General features: G+C 45.5%; 1 protein-coding gene across 5 annotated transcripts in view; it reads left to right on the forward strand.

Annotated features, from left to right (window-relative positions):
* robo1 (roundabout, axon guidance receptor, homolog 1 (Drosophila)) overlaps positions 1–19,434 on the forward strand; it is a 210,919-nt gene that overhangs the window by 89,856 nt on the left and 101,629 nt on the right. For all 5 annotated transcript variants that reach the window (XM_068584091.1, XM_068584094.1, XM_068584092.1 and 2 more), the window contains one exon: positions 13,224–13,550. In XM_068584091.1, coding sequence (XP_068440192.1) covers positions 13,224–13,550 — 327 coding nt within the window. The remainder of the gene's footprint in view (positions 1–13,223; positions 13,551–19,434) is intronic.

Here is a 19,434-nt window from a genome sequence, read left to right on the forward strand (position 1 = left end):
CAGAGACCACAGGTGAGAGCCATCTCTGTCTCCTGTCTTCTTTACCATTACCTTTCCTTTGGCCTTAAAATCTGCTCATTAAAGCCAGCATCTTCCCTTCAAGCTCTCTCGCAGCTGTTTTCTACTCAAGTTTTTTTTTTTTTTTTCATGAAATAGCCTCGCGGTTTTTCTAAACGGCCAACCAATGCATGCTTCTTTTTTTTCTCGAGAGGGAGAGTTTAACTCTCTGAACAGATGTTGTGTGTGAGGGCAGTAGAAAGAGCCTCAGGTCTGCTGCGGCGTCTCTTTCCCTTGAGTGGAAATATGTCACACCTGCGCGAGGTGACAGTGCTCATGAAGCTATATATCTACAACTTCCACTAATTCACATTAATCTGAGCCTAATCCAAATCAAGCAGGGTGTTACACCCTAAGATCCAGGATTAGGCCGACTTCGGCTTAGTGAAACCACATGGAGGAATGTGGGAGGGCAGCCCGTGTGCTCTTCCTGTTCATGAGAACTGTGTCTAAGTCATTAATGACTGACGAGATAAACATTTCAAAGCAGTTTGTTTTAGGGCAGATAATTAGGCGGTGGCTCTTAATGTTCTGCTTTCCCCCAACTGCTTTTCCCCTAATGACGTGAGAGCGCAGCTTAATTGGATTAATTAACAAATCCATCTGACATCAATAGTTTGTAATTTACCATCGCTGCAGCTTGGCTGATATGCATGTCTGCAAAGAGAGCCAGAGGATTTAGTTCATTCTAAAAAACTGAGGATACATCCCCAGGAGTTAACAGCTCCGCCTCACCATGCTTCGGTTTAAACGGTTGGAACCGAGGAGAGTTATGCTCATCGCTGGATGATAATGTTGTTATGACTTATTTAGCAAGTCTCACTTTTGTCTGTCAAATATTCTGTCAGTCTAAGCTCTACAAACGTATAGCCAGACAGAGCTAAGCCACCTGCACTAAGAATACTCCGGAACATAACTTCATATAAGCTTTTTCGTCTGGAGCTGGCTGATACTGGAAAGCGGCGGGCATCTCCAGGATATTCGACTGGTCGGTCGGTCGGCCTGGATCGTAAGTGCATCTTGTTCTGACAACTGACGTGAAAGACAAACATTCCCTATTGCCTGTCGGTGCGGTCGTGATGAATGGCATGTCCTTATAGGATGAAAGGTGTTGTCTGGTTTCTGTCTCGGTTCACAAACGGCACACGTTGACTTCCCGCAGCTCTGCTTCCTGGTGTGAAAAATGCAAAGCGTTAGAAATGCAGACAGAGCAACGCACAAGCAAATTGCATAATGCTAATCCACATTTGACTCCACCACACATATTATGCATGTTTACTTAATCTAACTTCACTGTGGATTAGTTTCCCCACGACTCCACTTATCTATCTATCTATATATATATATATATATATATATATATATATATATATATATATATATATATATATATATATATATATATGTGTGTGTGTGTGTGTGTGTGTGTGTGATTAAGAAGGAAATGCAGAGAGGTGGAGAGTGTGTTTGTGTATGTGTGGGTTGGTGAAAGGGGGCTTAAGGAATCTCTTCATCCTCTTACCCATCCCCCCCCCACCTCCCTTTTTTTTGTTTTGGCCCATTTTTTTTTTCGAAGACTAGCCTCTTTTTTGTGGCTGGTCAGTGCAAAGCCTTTCTTAAACCAGGCTGACATGCAGAAAAGGCCTGTGGGTTTGCGGAGGCCGCATTGTGTCGCGATTGTAAGGCATGGAGGAGGGGAGGAGAATGGTTCACGAGGGGCTGAGGGTGTGTGAGGAGGAGTGTTTGAGGTGGGGAGCGTGGTGGGAAGGGGAGGGGGGGGCAACACAAAGGCTACCCCAGGGTGTGGAAGGGGGATGGAGGAGGGGGGGGGGGGCGAGCGGAGGACGAAAAGGAGGACGAAGCAGTCAAACATACCATGATACACCAGCTCTGGGAATTCTCTTGATCTGGCTCCCCGTGCTCACATTGCATATTCTTACTGGTCCCTCGTGGCAGCAAATGTGCTGATTAGGTTGGTAGTGGTTGAAAACTGCGAGGCGAGGCTGCTAGTGTTGTTGTTTCTTTCTTTTAAAAGGTGGACATCTGGGGAGAGGTGAGGTTGATGTTCAAAAGTGCTGAGTGAATTCGTGACCCTGGTGCAAAGCTCCAGTGTGGCGATGAGGTTTTGGTTTGGTGGAGCACGGCCAGCAGGCGTGCTCAGGAACTCCCAGAAGGCTCGCCCCTGGGGCTAACGTTAGCTGTGGCGGAGAAGCCATGCTACTGTGGGGTGCCTTGTGCATTTAAGGAAAAAAAAGATCAGATTTCCCTCTCATTTTCTCCACTGGGGAGACTGAGAGGTGGCATTGAGGACAACCTCTCCCCAGTATCCTTCTTTTCTTTCTCCTTCCCTGAGCTCAGGCCTCCTCCCAGCCTCTGTGACCATTCTACTACCCCCTCATTGCAAGGCCTGGATACACTTTTGAAATGCTAAACCTCTCTTTGGTTATAACTGACAGAGGGAAAAATAGCATTAAAAGAGGCTGAGAGGGATAGATTAAATTAGCAGTTAAAAGAGAGACTGCTAATTAGTTGATTCATGTCTTTGGTTCCTCCTCCTCTTAGCGATACTGTCGTAGTTAAAATTCCCTCTGGTGGGAGGGCTCGCCTTCCCCGAACATTATTTCCTGTTTATATAAAATTTCGAAACCCATTCATTTGTATCCATGAAGTGCCGATTGATTGCTTCACCCAGACCCAGGATTATATTGATGTTGAAACGCCGCTCTCCTCCAGAGCAACTTTACGTTGTGCTCCTCGGGGGCTGATTCTGTCACACAAAGGCGGTGATGAAAGTAGGGAAGGGTGCGCTCTGTTTAAGAGGAAGTGCTGGAAAACATAATTAATGAGAAAGTGACCTTGAGATTCGCCGTTATAGCGATGCGTTTGGAGCCGCTCCCCCCGTTCAGCTGTAACCATGGTGAGGAGGACTTCAACATGTAAATGCCCAGTCGCTCTGAGTCGGAAGATTCATTTTAATCCTGATCTATTATCAGGTTTACGGTCTTTCTGCAAATTGGAGACATTTTCCTTCTTTTTCTTTTGCTGTAGATAGCGTGTGTATGTGAAACGGGCCACAACCATTAAACCCTTTGAACAGGAACAACGCTTTTAATGCTAAAAGCCTCTGGATTTTCACCTTTTCAAAAGCGGTTCAACTGTACTTTTTCCATTCCTGAGACTTGCAGAGCTTTTTATGAATCCATCCTGTCACTTATTCAGTATCCCTCCACTCTGCCTTCCTCCCTCTGATGCAGTCGCTCTCTCTCCCTCCCACGTCCGCTCTGCTCGCCCCTACAGTGGAAGCTCTAATTGAATAACAATTGCAGTCTCGGGGAGAGGGACAGGTTCTTCAAGCTTTAAGCACATGATTGCTTTTGCATTTTGCTTCGTGTCTGTCACCAGGTCTTAATCTGAAGCCCCGGAGTTCAAACTAGAACAACAACGAAAAAATGCACTTTAGGATTAGAGCCACACCTTCATTTACCCAACATGCACTTGGTTTCCGTAATCACACCTTTGCGACACCTGTGTTTGACTCAGAAGGCATTGTTGCAAAATGTCTGAAGGCGCTCTGTGATGAATGCTTTCCAACTTGACTGTTGTGATTCATTGTGACGTTCAGTCCTGACAGCCGGTGTTTATCCCGTCTCATTATGGCCTTTAAGGTCTCCACCTCTGCTTAATAATGCCGTTGGGATAACGATGGCTATCCCTGCGTCATCTTCTAGACCCAGAATTATAAATTGTTTTCTTCACACGTCGATTCTGATTGAGCTGATCCCATGCCTCTCTTTCTTCGCATTCTATGACTGGGCATACTACACCCTTGACTCTAATAAAGCATAATTGATGGATTTAAAATGATCATTATTGGCTGCATCTCTGTTGATCACTTTTGACGGGAGAAGTTTGGGAAATCATTGCAGTTCAGTGCCAGAAAGATACCCTCAGGGCGGTTATTTCCACTTACAAAACTGATGGGATATTTTCTCTCTTGCATTTGTCATCACAGCTGTCTCACACAGATCTGACTCCCCCCCACCCGTCTCCAACTCGGGAGGAAAACAGGTTTTCTTAGAAACGTTCGTCAGACATTGACAGTTTTTCCTGCTGTCAGATGTACAAAAGTAACAGATGCAAATGAAGGAATACATTCATGACCAAGTCATTCCAGTTACAGGATGAAAGAATACAGAACTTTGCTAGGATACACCGTGTACCTGGACAGTTGGTGTGTGTTTTGAGGAGAGGACGTGGTAAGTGGGTGCTGGAAAGCAGCATGCCAGTGAGCAGTTGTCTGCAGAAGGAAATTTAATTTTAATGCCAGACTGGGCACAGTTTTCCCTCTGTGGACGTCTAGAAAAAGGCTTCTTGGCAGACTTTGCCCCTTCATTAATTTTGACCAAATATTTACTGTGCATCACATGGCATGCCTTACATCCCACTCTCATTTTTCCAGGCCACAGTTTTGGGCCATTTGTATTCCATTTGGCTGGACTCGGGCCATGCCCCGCTCAGCAGGCCGTGCTGGTGTCTCTGGGATCTTGCCACATGAGAAACTGGCTCCACTGAGTCTTAACCTACGCTCTGCCTCTGGGAGCCATGTTTCACTTTAATAATACCTTTTATCCCCAGCTCCAGTGCAGTGGTATGAAGCACTGTCACATATGTGCATGCACATACGCGAGCTTTCACACATTGACGGTCCAATGTTATGTGCTCCGTGCTTACCCTTTTAACCTAAAGGGCACGGGAAGGAAATGTGCCAAGTTTCTGCTCCCAGGCGTTACCGTCGTACCCTCGTACGAATGCTGTAACTGGAATTCCCTTTCAACACCCAGCTGTCTGAGATTTGCTTTAGAATGTGTTTAGCTGAACATTTGGAATAGCCTACATAAGGTCATCGTCTCTGCTCTCAGGGACTGTAACACAACACTGGTCCAATGGGAGAGCGGTATCAGCCGCTGCCATCAACTAAATAACATTTAAAAAGCATTAGGTGCTTTTTGGCCGTGCCTTCCCCCGATTCACTTTGGCATCCCTTCAGAGCTGTTCTTTTTCTTGGCACTGGGCCCAAATGCCATACTCCCTTTGGCTGGGCTGTGCCAGCTGAGTGTGCTGGTCCCTCCTCCTCCTTCTCGTCCTCCTCCTCCACCTATTCAGTCCCCTCATCGCCGGTCAGACCGTCTGGAAAGGAGCAGACTATTGCACCAGATTTAATTGACGCAAAACTGAGCACACAGAGCATATTTCATTGAATTAAGCATACCGTACAGTTTTGTTTACATGAAACCTGCAGTGCTGTTTCCATTCCTCTGCAATCATTGCATAATGAGTGTGAAACAGAGCCGTGCCCGAATGCACTTGTTCATAATTATGTTTATGATACACACTATTAGCTATATATTTATTTTTCAAAATACAAGTTGCTGAAATGCAATTTACTATTCTTTTGAGGGTTTCAACTCACTGACGGAAGACCAAGTCAGCAGTGAAACTCCTGCTGTCTCCCTGTTGGGAAATAAATGTACCAGCATATTCAATTACCCCCACTTCTTCTATCCTGCTGTTGCAGGCTGCTTTGATGTATCACTGAGAACACACTGGTCAAACCTCATTAATAACTGGAAATGTTGGAAAACAAAAACAAGATGTAATTGCCCATGCACGCTCCCTGGTGCTTCTTTTCTCTAATCCCCACCTGTGCTCCGAACCTTGACTCTGGCACATGCAGAGGCTTCTTATTAGAGGTTGGAGGCCTGGCACATATTAATGACTGCTCCTTTCCCGGGATCCCCACTCCGCGGAAGGAATGACTTCCTTGACACCGATGTTGGAGTTCTTTCATAAGAAGTTTGAACCAGGTTTTCTTCTGGGGTCATCGCTCATCATCGCTCGCACGGAATATGCAGGGTCGACTCATAGACTGATTAATAGATATTAGACAGACCGACATACACGCAGAACAGAAAGACTCTTTGCTTGCATCCGCTCTGTTCAGCCCGTCTGCCTGCATGGTCTCCGGAGCCAATTTGACAGGCAGCTTCCTAACAAGCGTCCCAGTCTTTTCCACTACATCGTTCCTGCTTGTCTCGCTGAATGCATATAATAAAGCATCGGCACTGTGTTTGTCCTGCAGGAATGAATTCTGCCCTCATGGCCTTCTGCAGACTTTGACAGCTTTCATTGGTGTCTAATGACACTCACTGGGGCTGCTTGGCATCAGGAGGAGCTACAACTCATCCGCAATTGTGTCCCCTGGGTTTCTGTTGAAAATGCATCATTGCATAGTATATCTGCTCGTTGTCATGTCTTTCCACCGTTACTCCCTGTTGTTATGTTGCTTACAATTTATGTGAGAATTCTACGGATATTTAAAGTGAGAGAGGAACGCGTTATTTGTGTTGCCAATGAATCAACCGCTCTTTAGCGATGGAATTTACATTCATAACTTGCATCTTACAAAAAAAGAGATGAATTTTTCAATAGGAAGACGATACAAAGACGTCCTTGTTGTCTTCGGTTGACTCAAGAGGTGTTTCATGAGCATCAGTGCTCCTCCTGTCATACTTGTGATCACGCCTGGTGTCTTTCAAATGTGTCAAGCCCGTTTGGGAAAGCCTGGAGTGGAAATACTGCTCCCATTGTCAGAGCTCCAGATGGGGGCCCCATAGCAGGATGGACCCCAGCCTCCCAAAGGAGCACTCTGCTGGGGCTGTCTCACTCCAGGCCTGGTCTGCCCGGGGAGAGAGTCAGAGATGTGTTTCCCAGCTGACACACACAGTTTTGGGGCTCGTGCTTCAGGGCCAGAGGGGCCCTTTGTTGGATGAACAACAGTAATGATACCACAGTCCCAGAAGGTCTGTATGTTGGTAACCTGTGGCCCTAAGCATTGAAGGGAGTGCTGCCTGTTTATGGGAACATCAGCAGATTCGCCACCTCTTTATCATATATGACAAATGAGCGTTAGCACAATCAAAGGCAATGCCGGTGATCTGAATATTTTACCCTTTTACAGAAAGGCTGAAAACTAAAGTTGTGTTTTACAAGTCCTTGATCAACTTTTAACCAATATTAACTTCTCTGTGTATCACACCTGCCTATTGTTTAAAATGAAACGCAGAAATGATTGAATTGTGTTCGGAGCCTTGCAGAGTTAAGTCTGTGGATTTTGCATCGATTACTTCCTCAACTTTGTTCAATGGCTCAGCCTTCATCATAGCAAAGGCTCTTTGTCGTGTTTGCGTTACAGTCTGCGGAAGTCATATTTCACTCAAATATCAATCGGCGCTTTGAAATCATCTGCGAGTGTGTGGACTAAGTTTCGGAAACAGCAAATACAGATAAACAATCAAACAGTTTAGTGCTGGGTTGCAGTGTTGTGTGTAAACTCTCAGGTGGTGAGTTTCAGGTTTGCTTTGATAAAAAAAAAAAAAGAAAAAGAAAGAACAAATTTTATATAACAAACCGATATTAGTTCTCAAGTGCTGCCGTGGTATCAGCCAGGTAACCGTACCCCGTTCTGTTTGGTAAGCCGAGACAAAGAGATGAGGAAAGAAAGAGGCCATAAAGATATCCATCATCCCCCTCCATCACCCCACCTCCGGATCCCCATACACACTCACACACAGGGGCTCTAATCCTGCCTCTCAGGAGTGTAAGTGATAGCCTTGTGTAACATTAAAAACAGGTCTGATCTGATGCAACCGGCAAAGTCATTGATGCAGAGCATTCCAGGGTGGGATCCTGATGTTGAAACAGTAAAAGATTCAGTTTCTCTTTCCTGTTAATGTCATCGGATCAGCAGGAGTAAGGTGCCTGGTCTTATTTGCCCCGCTTCTGTCTCTCTCTCTCTCTCTCTCTCTCTCTCTCTCTCTGTTTCTCCCTCTTATCTCTGGCCTCTCCGTTATCTCCTCTGATTCAACAGAAAAGGGTGCCTTTTCTTTTGCTTCCAGTCGTTTATTGGCACTCGGCGTCCCGAGCAGGCGTGTCTCCGGTCTCCGCCTGGCTCCCCCCGAGGGACACGCCCTCTGCTCTTATCTCTGCCATAAATCCCTCTTAAGTCCCCTAATTACGGATTAATGTGACTGTAGATAGGGAGTGCTCTACTGTGCTTGCCCTTCCTTATCACAGAACCCATATTCCATATCTTTTCCGTTGCTCAGCTGGACATCTGATATGAGGTGTGATGATACGGCTCAGGCCGCGGCAACACCTCCCAATTCCAGCATCGGCCTTTTTGAGATTCGGTTACCTTGAGAATCTTTATGGAGGCAATGAAACTTTACCACGATATAAACGCATGCCATCCGAGGCGGATCGTTTGTTCTACAGCGAGGATTGGACTGAATGACCCAGCATTGTGATGTTTGGTTTATCATTCAAGGAAGTGGACACATTATCCTGTCTCCATACACCCCATGGGACCTGAGTGACAACATATCTAAATTGCCTCACTGTTCCTCTCCCCTGTGAGTTCTCCGGGGGTAAAGGGCAGGTGACTTGGCGGCTTTCTTTTACTTAATACTCTGCCGAGGAAACGAGCTGCGCGAGACAGAGGGACGGTGGCTTTTGATGCTAGGGAATTCCTTAGACCTGAACCTATAACTTCCTCGAGGTGATGGTTTATTTGGCCCGTCGTCCTGCTTCTCTCAATCATCTTCTTGCATAAAGTGATTAGTACTAAAATCGCTGCGCTCGTGATGTCGCCTGTGGGGTCACATGAGCTTTTAATTGCAATAGGGCAAACACGCTGTGTTCAGGCGATGACCCTGGCTCTGACAGAGCCGACCCTGTCTGTCTGTTTCTTGTCCCGAGGCTGCTCAGAGTCTGGGTTGTAGTTCTCGGGGCTGTCTTTTAATGCTCTCAGTCGGAGTAGTTAGATCGATCGCTGCTCTCCCAGACTCGTACGTTTTGTAGAGCCACAAACTAGATTTCATTGCATTTTCTTGCAATTGACATCTCGGCTGTTTCTCTGACAGTAAATGTTCTCAGTGAAATTCTTCCAATACTAACTGTTGCATTATGTAATTATAGACAATCAATACCGGAGCTCTTGTCATAGTGTAAGTGACAATGCAGCTGCTTGAATGTGCAGTGTAGAAGTTACATCCTTGTCCCCTGTCTCACTGCGCTGCATTTTTATAAACTACAATGATGTCTACAGTTACATCTCTCCCGCCTGTGTGCAGGCCCTGTGTCTCTCTCCTCTTCCTCTCCTTAAATGAAAACATTTCACTGAATCAATTCTAGAATTAAATCGATTTTTTACGTCACCTAATATTAGTATTATGTCTTTACACAGCGCCCCCAAATCTGATAGTTTACCCACTGAGGTCCAGTAACTGTGTTGTTGTTTTTAGCCTCTTCTTTAGTTTCATTTTGTTGTTATTTGTATGTTTTTCTCGTGGAGTATAGATTCGCAGGAAATCAACTCGTGTTGTTGGTTGAAAATCAAGTTTCGCCCCGAGACACGGATGAATCCATATGTATGCTAATGTTAATATGCAACGTATGCCCCGTGATCTCATGGGCAGTCGGGTGACCTTAGCTTCTTGAGAACCAACCGCAAATCCCACGATCATGCCCTTGTCCATCAATGATTGGACTGGGGAAAGAGCCTTCTTTTCTGAGTGGGCAAATACCCCCAAGTCTGTATGTATCCTCGGATGCATACAGATACTGCGTCTATGGGTCATTGTCGGGGTCTGGACCCTTGCGGTGGATGTGCGAATGGGTCTGAGGCTGTTCAATTCAGTGTGCTTGTTGCTGCTGTTCATTACGAAGATTGCTTTTTAGCATTGAGCAAAAACAACTTTTTTTTAATCACCTCCATCCACAGCAAGCAAAAGCTCCCTCAAGCATAGTGTGTGTGTATAAATACATGAGAGAAAAGAAAGACAGTGCAATAGCAAGTGAGAGGGATCAGGGAGAAGGAGAATCTTGCCTCAGGCCCCAATCGATCAGATCCTTGCAGTAGAAGTCCCAGCTTCCCCTCGGTGAGGCTGTGTATTGCATTAGCTCATCTCACATTTTCTGTCTGGAAGCGAGGACGGGGGGAGGACAGGGGGATAGAGAGTAGGAGTGAGGGCGGTTGAAAGCAGCAGAGGAGAAGGAAGGGCAGCGCTTTGAAATACAGGGAGGGGAAGCGAGAAGAAGACGCCGAACAGCTTGGCTCGGTAGTGAAGTGTGCACTCTGCTCCTCTCTGGTTTCTGATTCGGTGTTCAGAGCGCGCTGTAGGGAAGGAGTGAAGTTAGCTGGTCGGCCGTCTGATAAAAGAATGCACCTGTAGTGGTGGATACGGGAGAGTGTGTGTGTGTGTGTGTGTGTGTGTGTGTGTGTGTGTGTGTGTGTGTGGCATCATGTCAGCATCATCACACCGCCTGCGTCTCTTTCTCCTGGTGAGGGGTAATGGATCTGAAGAAACTGAGGTCATCCAAAGTGTTCATATGGGCATCAGCACAGCAATGTGTGCACACACACACACACACACACACACACACACACACACAGTGTACACACACACATACACGAATGCACACGATGAATTAAATCCAGAACAAGGGAAGCATAATAGCATTGTGTAACTGATACGTTCTCACACTCACAGCTCGAAACACACGCTCACACGCAGGAATCCCACACTTATTAGAGTTCAGCATGGACCGCTGAATGTGTGTACACCTGCTTTATTCTTACCAGCTTCCTTGTAACAGGATACTGTAACCTGTTTATTGTATTTTCAGTCTGCGTCTTAATCATGCAGATCCGGCGTAATCGTCTACAGTAAACAGCCGCTGATCAAACACAGCGCTCCCTGCAGCACAGCTCTCCTCACACAGTGGGCCACAACTAAATAGTTAATGGTCCCCACCATAAAACCCCAAACTTCAGACCATTTCAGATTTGAGAGGAGCCCTCAAGATCAGGAAGGGAACGGGCTGAGCGGATAGCGGCGGAGCTCTTCAAAGTTCTCTTTAATAAAACATATTAGCCCGCCTTGTCTGGCAAAGGGCGGTGGCGGTGGTGGTGGTGGTGCAGTCGCTGTGCTGGTAATGGGCCTGTGTGTACGCTAGCATAATGAAGAGCGTTAGCTCAGCTCGGCGCTCCATTTTGCTGCCGACCAAAAGGGCCGGGCCTCGTTAGCCCAATATCATCCGGCGGCTCAGAAGCTTGTGACGGGAGCCGGCTACAAAAAGAGGTTCATTAGCCTGGTAGTGGTTCAGGTGTAGCTCCAATAGCCAGGAAGCACAGACATGTATTTTTTATCAACTTTATTCAGCGTCAGACATTACCGCTTAAGGCTTGATATGCCGCTCTCTCTAATTCACCATCTGTTTCTGTTCGACTCCCAGAGATGCTTTAATCTTTACAGATGTGCTTTTCTAATACCTATAGGATGACAGGCAGAAATACCGGGATTTCTTATTTGATGTGTTGCCACTAAATATTCAATCACCAAGTCATTAGCTTTGGTCTAATTGCTTTATTATAGTTGAATACAGTCGTCTGTGGCATAAAATCCTTTGCACGGCATATGTAATATTCCACAATCGTGAGCACAACATCTCCTTCGTTACTTTCATCGTTGGCTATTTATTTTTTCCCTTTTTTAAATTATTTTTATTATTGCAGCCATACACCACCACAGTTTGTGACTAATATTTTTCTTCTTCTTCAATAGATCAAAGTCTTTCCCCAAGAAGGAGACTAGATCAAGGCTCAAAGGAAAACACAGGGTGTGCATGAGATTTGTGGGAGAGCAAGATGCATGCCCAAAGTAGAACAATTAAAAAGTCTGCCCTGTCATAAACAGTAGTGTTGAAATTACTTGATCATGATGTCCTTCATTGGGGTACTGGATTAATTACATTCCATTGACCACACCACACATTTGCATTGAAGCGATTAATCTTTCCACGGAGCTGTCACTGATTATGCTGACTTAAGCTAAAATATATGGCGACCATGAGAAGATGCCTTCTCAGCACCGGGGTTTTGCAGGATAGCCGGGGGGGGGGGGGCACCGAAATGAGGCAGTGTGGCAAGTTCACGGGATGCTGGGTAAATTAATTGGAGGCCTGTGCCTCCAATTACACCAGACTCTTTTTAATTGGTCCTGAATGAGCTCCAAAGGCCAATGCTGGGAGATATGGCAAGTGGGAGGAAAGTCTCTCTCTCTCTCTCACCCTCACACAGACACTCACACATATACATGCTATTGTGTGGAGGCACACAATGCCTTCACAGCCATCAAGTCCCACCCTGCAGGAATTAACAACAGGAAGCTAATTTGCATGTAAAGCAGGTTTGATAGCCACAGCTGACTGGTCGGAGAGCATTGGTAATGGGCTGAGATAGCACTGGGGTGTTAACCCCCTTGGCACTGCTGTTGGCACTGCTACTGGCCCCTCTGTAATCTCTACTGCTGCTCCTTCTTTGTCCCGAAAATATGCACCGCATCCATATTTTATCATTTATCTTTTAATTTCCGTTTACCTTATAGGTCTGTCACATTCCTGTTTCCTGTTGCCTCCTCTTTTTTTTCTTCTTTGCTCTTTGATCTGAGAAATGACGGAGTCGCATAGCTGGAGAAGTGCAAAGCTTAAAAAAAGGAGGTGTTTCTGTAATTAAAGGGTTATGTTTCTCACAGGATGATAGTGTATTTGCTCTCTACTGACAACAGCGGTACCTGTTATTGGACCTTAAATAATGTCTTCCACTTCTTTCAAAGTATATTGGCTTAATGGAAATAGAATATACTGGTATAGTGTAAAAGTATATTATGAGGCACACATCCTTGTGGAGCATCAATATACATTCCAGTATGTTACTCATTCTAACATGTAGAGAGGAACAAGATCTCCCAAGAGTCAATAATTAGAATATGAACATGCATATAGGTTGAACTCTTCATTGAAAGGAATACTACCCCTGCATGTTAAAAACTTTCTGTTGGGTATTTCAAGGATGCCTGCTATGTTAATAACATATATCCAGAGACAGGTAGCTGCCTTTAAAACTGTCCTATAGAGTCCACGACAATAGGCATGTAGGTCCTATGTAACATAGTTCCTCATAACAGAGTTAACTAAAGACTTTGGAATCCATCCAACGGTGTAAATCCTCCCAGATGCAAACTTTCCTATTTGCTATTTCTCCTCAGGATCCCGTCTGCGCCAAGAGGACACTCCACCCCGGATAGTGGAGCATCCATCTGACCTGATTGTCTCCAAGGGGGAGCCCGCCACGCTCAACTGTAAAGCGGAGGGGCGGCCGACCCCGACGGTGGAGTGGTACAAGGACGGAGAGCGGGTGGAAACGGACAGGGACAATCCCCGCTCCCAGCGCATGCTGCTGCCGAGCGGCTCCCTCTTCTTCCTGCGCATCGTCCACGGACGGCGGAGCAAACCGGACGAAGGTTCCTACGTCTGCGTTGCCCGCAACTACCTGGGAGAGGCAGTGAGCCACAACGCCTCGCTGGAAGTAGCCAGTAAGTGCAACACATCCTCTTATTTCTTCTTCGACCTTACCGCGGGTGTGAATGGGGGAGTTTGGGTTTCGATGCCGCTGAATAGCAGGCTCCGGTTTCCCTCAGTGTTCCTGTGCTCAATGTGCTCATTGAGTTGGATAATCTCTTAGGAGATGGGCAGGATGTGTTTGGCCCAGCGGTCGCAGTGGGGCTGCGAAGTCTTGGGGGAGAAGTGGCCTGATCATTCCAGGGTGAGCGCTTCACTAAAGGGCCCATGGTAGGTGGTCAGGAGCTACAATGGGAACAAAGCCCTTTCTGTTTGGGCCCTGCTTCTGCTTTTTGTCCGAGAGTTAGATATGAGGTTGTATATCGGAAAAGGAATGCAATCATTGCATCTGTGTCTTGTCATCTTTTAATAAGGAGCTTTCCCACTCATTTCATTGAAGTATCAGCTATTCCCTTTATTGTCTGCCACACTCATGCAACAACAGGCTGGCTTTGATGTAAAGTGGATTTAAGCATCTCTAGTGTCAACAAGCAGTCGTGGAGACATATTAGCTAGGAGTATATTTGGCAGTCTGCGGGTATATGCAATGAAGGAAAGGAAAATAATCTTTCGAAACCATTTTGTCTTTTTGTGAGTGGTGACCTGTGTTGACAAATTTGTTCCCATGATTCTTTAAAGGCTGCTATAGTTGGTGAGGTCAGTTCTTCATACACATTATCTCTTTGCTCTCTCGAATGGCTGAGAGTGAAGGCTGGGGAGGAGAGCTCAGATATCAGCCGCCCCTCAAGCATGCCCAGAGTCTGTCACCAACCCACTCACTGACATCAGATCAAGATGAGGAGAGAAATAGTTTGTGTGTGTGTGTGTGTGTGTGTGTGTGTGTGTGTGTGTGTGTGTGTGTGTGTGTGTTTGAATATGGAATATCTGGGCTAGGTATGGGCTTTATGCTGTTTAGGGTGATGGTATGTCCTGGTCAAATAGAGTAGAGTTGTGTGATGTGTATTTTTTGATGAAAGTGTATGGAGAGTCCAGATGCCACAAACTGTGCTGCTCTTAATGTCTTTTTCAATATTTTCCATCCTTCATGTCAGCAAAGTGAAATGTCAAGTGAGAAGCATTTGATTAAAGACTATTACAGGTTTGCCTATACTAATACAGGTTTGTATAATGTATTCCGTGAGCTCAGTCTCCTTTAAGGTGTCCTCATATGCCCTCCAACATCTAATGCCAGCACAAATTCTCAAAATAACCATCACAATTTGGCATAATGTGAACGTAATCATAAAAACTACTGAGGCAAATTAATTATGAGTATGAATTGTAAATATAAGAAAAATGCAAAATAACTGCCCATGATGCTAAAGGTATTCTCTTTGGTAGCACATGATATACAGTGTTTAGGTGGGTTTCTCTATCAGAAAAACGCGACACTTGGCAGGACTCGTGAGGACCAGAGTACCATTGGCTCAGGCTCAGGTTTTGGGCTGCCCATTCTGTATAAGGTTCAAACAGACCCATAATGACAAGCCACTGTGCTCCAGCCCTCTCTCTCCTTCTCGCTGAGTTGGTGTCTCTCACTCACTCTGCAGCTCATGCCTAACTACATATAATTATGTTGTCGGAGCAACCGGGATACAACCCTGCCAAAGAATAAAGTAGAAAACAGGCCAGAAACGCACAAGTTGTCTTTCCAGGGCTGTATTTAAACTGCAGAGTGAAGAAACTTGAAGACATAAATTTGGCTCATGGAGGATGTTTAAGAGAAGTTTTAATGCCTTTTGAATGCTATGTTGTCAATAAGGATGCTTGTCATACCTTATAAGTTGAACATCATTTATTTTCTTTTCTTTTACTCAAAGTGTAAGTTGAGGGAACCACATGGCTTTTAATTTCCAATGAAACTCCAAAGAAGGAAGTTGTGGTTTTAATTGTGTTTACCTTGCCTAGTCCTCCGCTTCTAACGTTTTCACTTTAGAAGCTAAAAACACAACTTTTTGTCGATGTTATTCTAAGAGCCTGGCTTTTACAGTTTCCCTTACTCAACAGCGATTGTTAACATAATCCAAGTTTCAACAAGTCCTGTTTTGCCAGGCTAGGAAAGCTAACCCAGTTTGTTTGGTTTACCATTAACCACATGCACAGTACAGCCCACAATCTCTCTATCTCAGCCTCTTTACCCAAAGCCTGGGCTAATGCATTTACCATAAATCTTGTTTGAATTGTGTGTTCAAACAGGCTTAAGATAGGATTTTTTTTCCCATTGTGTGATTGTTTTTTTTGTGTATTGTATGTCAACATCAAATAATGAACTTGCTTTGTGCTTAACAACTTCCAGTTGATAAATAACTAAAAACAGAAAGGCCATATTGAAATTGTTACTAAAAAAGTGTTTGAAACATTTGGATTTTATTTCCATAATCCATGCATCTTTAGATGCTATTCATGTTTTCTCCCAAACCAATAATCTGTTAGAGAATGTAACTCATGTAGTCATCAGTGAATACTGTAACAGTAATGTCCCTTACCCACCAGTGTGGAGGAGCCCCCCGAGACGCTCTCTGAATAGCTTGTTTCCCTTTTCCTGGATGCAGAGATAGTAAAGTGAGGTAATGGACGGCCCAGTGCTCCACTTGAGCAGGCGATAACCTCAGGGCCCGCTGTCTAGTGGCCTGGCTGACTGCACAGGGCTGACCGCACACGTTTTGGCTGTAGGCCTTGAATCCACACACAGACTCCTCTACACACAGGCAGAGTTTACTTTTTACAGCCACTAACAACAGAAGCGAAAGGGGTGTTTACTTGACTGTGGCCCATTGCATATAACTGCAGTCAACCAAGTTTATCCCCGAATCGCATCTCGACGCTCATGTGAAATCTCCGTCACCATGTGCAGCCAGCTGGCGTCTCTGACCCTCCGGTTACTCCGGGGGAGGTCGGGGCTCCGGATGTGTTGGAAGAGGCAGGGTTCATCCTGACAGATTCAGGGTCATCTGCAGAGCGGAGGACAGTCAGCTGGCATGCGCCAGTCGAAAAGTAGCATGGCCACCACCCACTGATCCGAGGACACGCCTATCTCTCTCGCAGAAAATGCCGCTCTCAAATAATCAAGTCTTAATATTTACCCCCCTCCCACCCCAGAAAAAAAAATTAAAAAACGAGGCTGATGCTCTTGACATATGACATCTGACTTTAATTTGAACCTGCCCTCACCTTACTCTCCTCTTTACTCCTCATTATTTCTCCACTGCAAACCCTGTGGCGTCTTTCACTAACTGGTGCCACAGTAATTATATATTTGTCATGGTGCCTTTCATTAACTTATTATAAGAGAGGCAGTTTAGTCCATTAGCTCTCTGTTTCATTTCTTGTTTTTTTTTAATCATGGCTTGCTTACATTTCTCGTTCTGTTTTTTTTTATTTATTTTTTTTATGTGGATGCCATGTAGACTCACCTCTTCTCCTTCACCTTCTTGTCCTGCTCGGCAATATCCAATAATACAATGACGCTATGAGAAAAAGTGAGCGAGGAAGAGACAAAGAAAAGGAGGAGAGAGAGAGAGAGAGAGAGAGAGCGCAAGAGCAGCAGGAGAACAAATCAGGACGACTAACCCCGGCAGAAGCAGCAGTGAGTGTGGTGGCAAGCTGCCAGGGGACTGAAGGCAGAGTGTGTTACAGCTCCGTGGCAGTTATTTGTCTCAGGGAGGTTCTGAACAAATTGGTGCAAACGGCACAGCCAGGGTCTGCTTCATGAGTCAACAGGCAGCTGAGGCGTGGGCTTCGCACCGCAGACTCTCCTTGGCCTCCACTACAATCTGGTTTATGTTGGAATGCAGGCCCCTTCTACAATCTCAAATCCCAATGGCGTGCGTGTGCGTGTGTGTGTGTGTGTAAGTCAGTGTGGATGTCAAAGCTGAACTCTGTCTTGCTGAGAAAACTGTTTCATACAAGGGCAAAAAGTTTGGCATGTGTTGGCTTCACAAACAATCCCTGTATGTAACCATAATTTGATAAATCATGGTTTATTTGAGTGTGTATCTTTCTCTGAACAGTTGCTGCATGTGTCCATGGCTATTTAAGTCCAATGCTGTTAGTGCTGCAGGCAAGATATTTTCCACACATGCATTTCAATTAGTCTTCCATCAATCCATATATGCAGAGAGAGATTTTGAGCATGCATGTTGCGTGTGCTCTGTTGAACCTAGCATATTTAGCACTTCGGGGGGTTTGCATAAATCAATGCAATCCATTCAATTAAACTTGCAGCATCTATCTGCTGTGTTTGCTCAACACCAAAATGACATTTTTAGTGGAGATTTTTTGCAAAACAAAAGGGTGGCATTATAAAACAAATGTGTGGCACCTTTGATCCCATATGGCACTCAGTGACCAGAATAAGTGCCCTAAAACTTGGACCATGTTGAAAATACGTAAGACACGTCCTGGCAGATATTGGCTGACATAATTGACCCGAAACGCTGTCGAACCCTCGCTCAATGACAGCAGCCTACAGTGAAGAGAAAGACGATGCTCGTGTGTCTTTCAGCCATGTGACAATGTGTCAAATGTCACACTGATTTGGGGATTTTTTCGCACGGTATATGCACAAACACACAAGCACAACCTCGCCCACACGTAGCCCCGCCCCCTCCCTACCAACACTAATACTGCTGGCGAGATGCGAGGCCAAAAGCTCAAAATGCAGTGAGTGAGTGCAGTGTAGCGGCGGATAAGAGCCAGAGTAGGGAAGCGGGGAAGCTTTTTGACAGAGTTTTAGCTGCTTTGTGTTGTTTTACAGCAAACACTGGCAGCGAGCCAAAAGAGAACACACATCCTGTAGAGTGAGAGAAAGTACAATGAATGGATTGGTTTGTATCAGAATGAAGAACGAGATTGGGTGAGGCGAGACCTGCTGTGTTTGGGGAGTGCGTGTGTTGTGTGCGTGTGTTTGTTTGATTCTATCAATGTGTCAGTGTGTGTCTACACTCGGGTGAACAATGTCTAGCAGAGTGTTGTGTGAAGGAGTCTGTGCATGAGCTAAAGGGGCAGGTGTACAGGCGTTGGGTAAAGCAGCCTGCCCAAAGTCCCATCAATCACTTTGTGCTCCGCCCGTCTCCGACAGCCCACTGGGCCAGGGAAGACGAGCGGGACATGGCCTCCAACAGTACATCAAAACCCCTGTCATCCCTCCGTCTGTCTCTTGTCATCCTACAGAAGAGACAGAATGAAGACAAAGCTGGACACCGTTTAAGATTTTGAGACAAGGAGAATCTAAATTAACAGAGCGAGAGATAATCTAATTTCCATGTGATTCCCAGTGACCCCACACGTATCATAGCATCTGCATTGTCACTTTGTCACGGTGATGAACACAGAGCATTGGTGAATGAGGGTTTCAAACGCAACGAAAAATACTTATTCAGAAGACGTACTGTCGCTTGTGTTGTTCCCTTTGGTGCAAATGATATTTCCCTGTTTGATTTCTCTCTGGAAAGACGAGTAAAATGTGTGCTAAACACAGCTTCTTCACATTGTCATCCTTTTTGTTCTTGCCTTTTCAGATTTCCTCTCAGTGTGCATCCATGTCGTAAATGGCGTGTCTCCGTTAAAGAGAAAGGGAATGCGAAGCCTTCTCCTCTGTTTCTGCGGAGCTTTTCGCCGCCCGTCCATTTACTCACATTGACATTGTCCAGATATCACGAGATGCCTTTGAAAAAGCAGAGCCACTGCGCAGCTTTCCGTCTGGGTGTCTGGACACTTCCCTAGACTCGCGTGCGTCAGAGCTTTTCCTTTTTTTCTTTTTCCTGGTCGCCACAGTGATGCTTATATGTAATCCTTGCCTCTGGCTATAGCTCAGAACAGGATCACGGGTAGGATGGATGCAGGCTCCGAGGATAGTGA

The sequence above is a fragment of the Clinocottus analis genome, unplaced genomic scaffold, assembly GCF_023055335.1.
Source record: "Clinocottus analis isolate CAN_PGR_092001 unplaced genomic scaffold, fCliAna1.0.p SCAF_2, whole genome shotgun sequence".
In the NCBI taxonomy this organism is placed as follows: Eukaryota; Metazoa; Chordata; class Actinopteri; order Perciformes; family Cottidae; genus Clinocottus; species Clinocottus analis.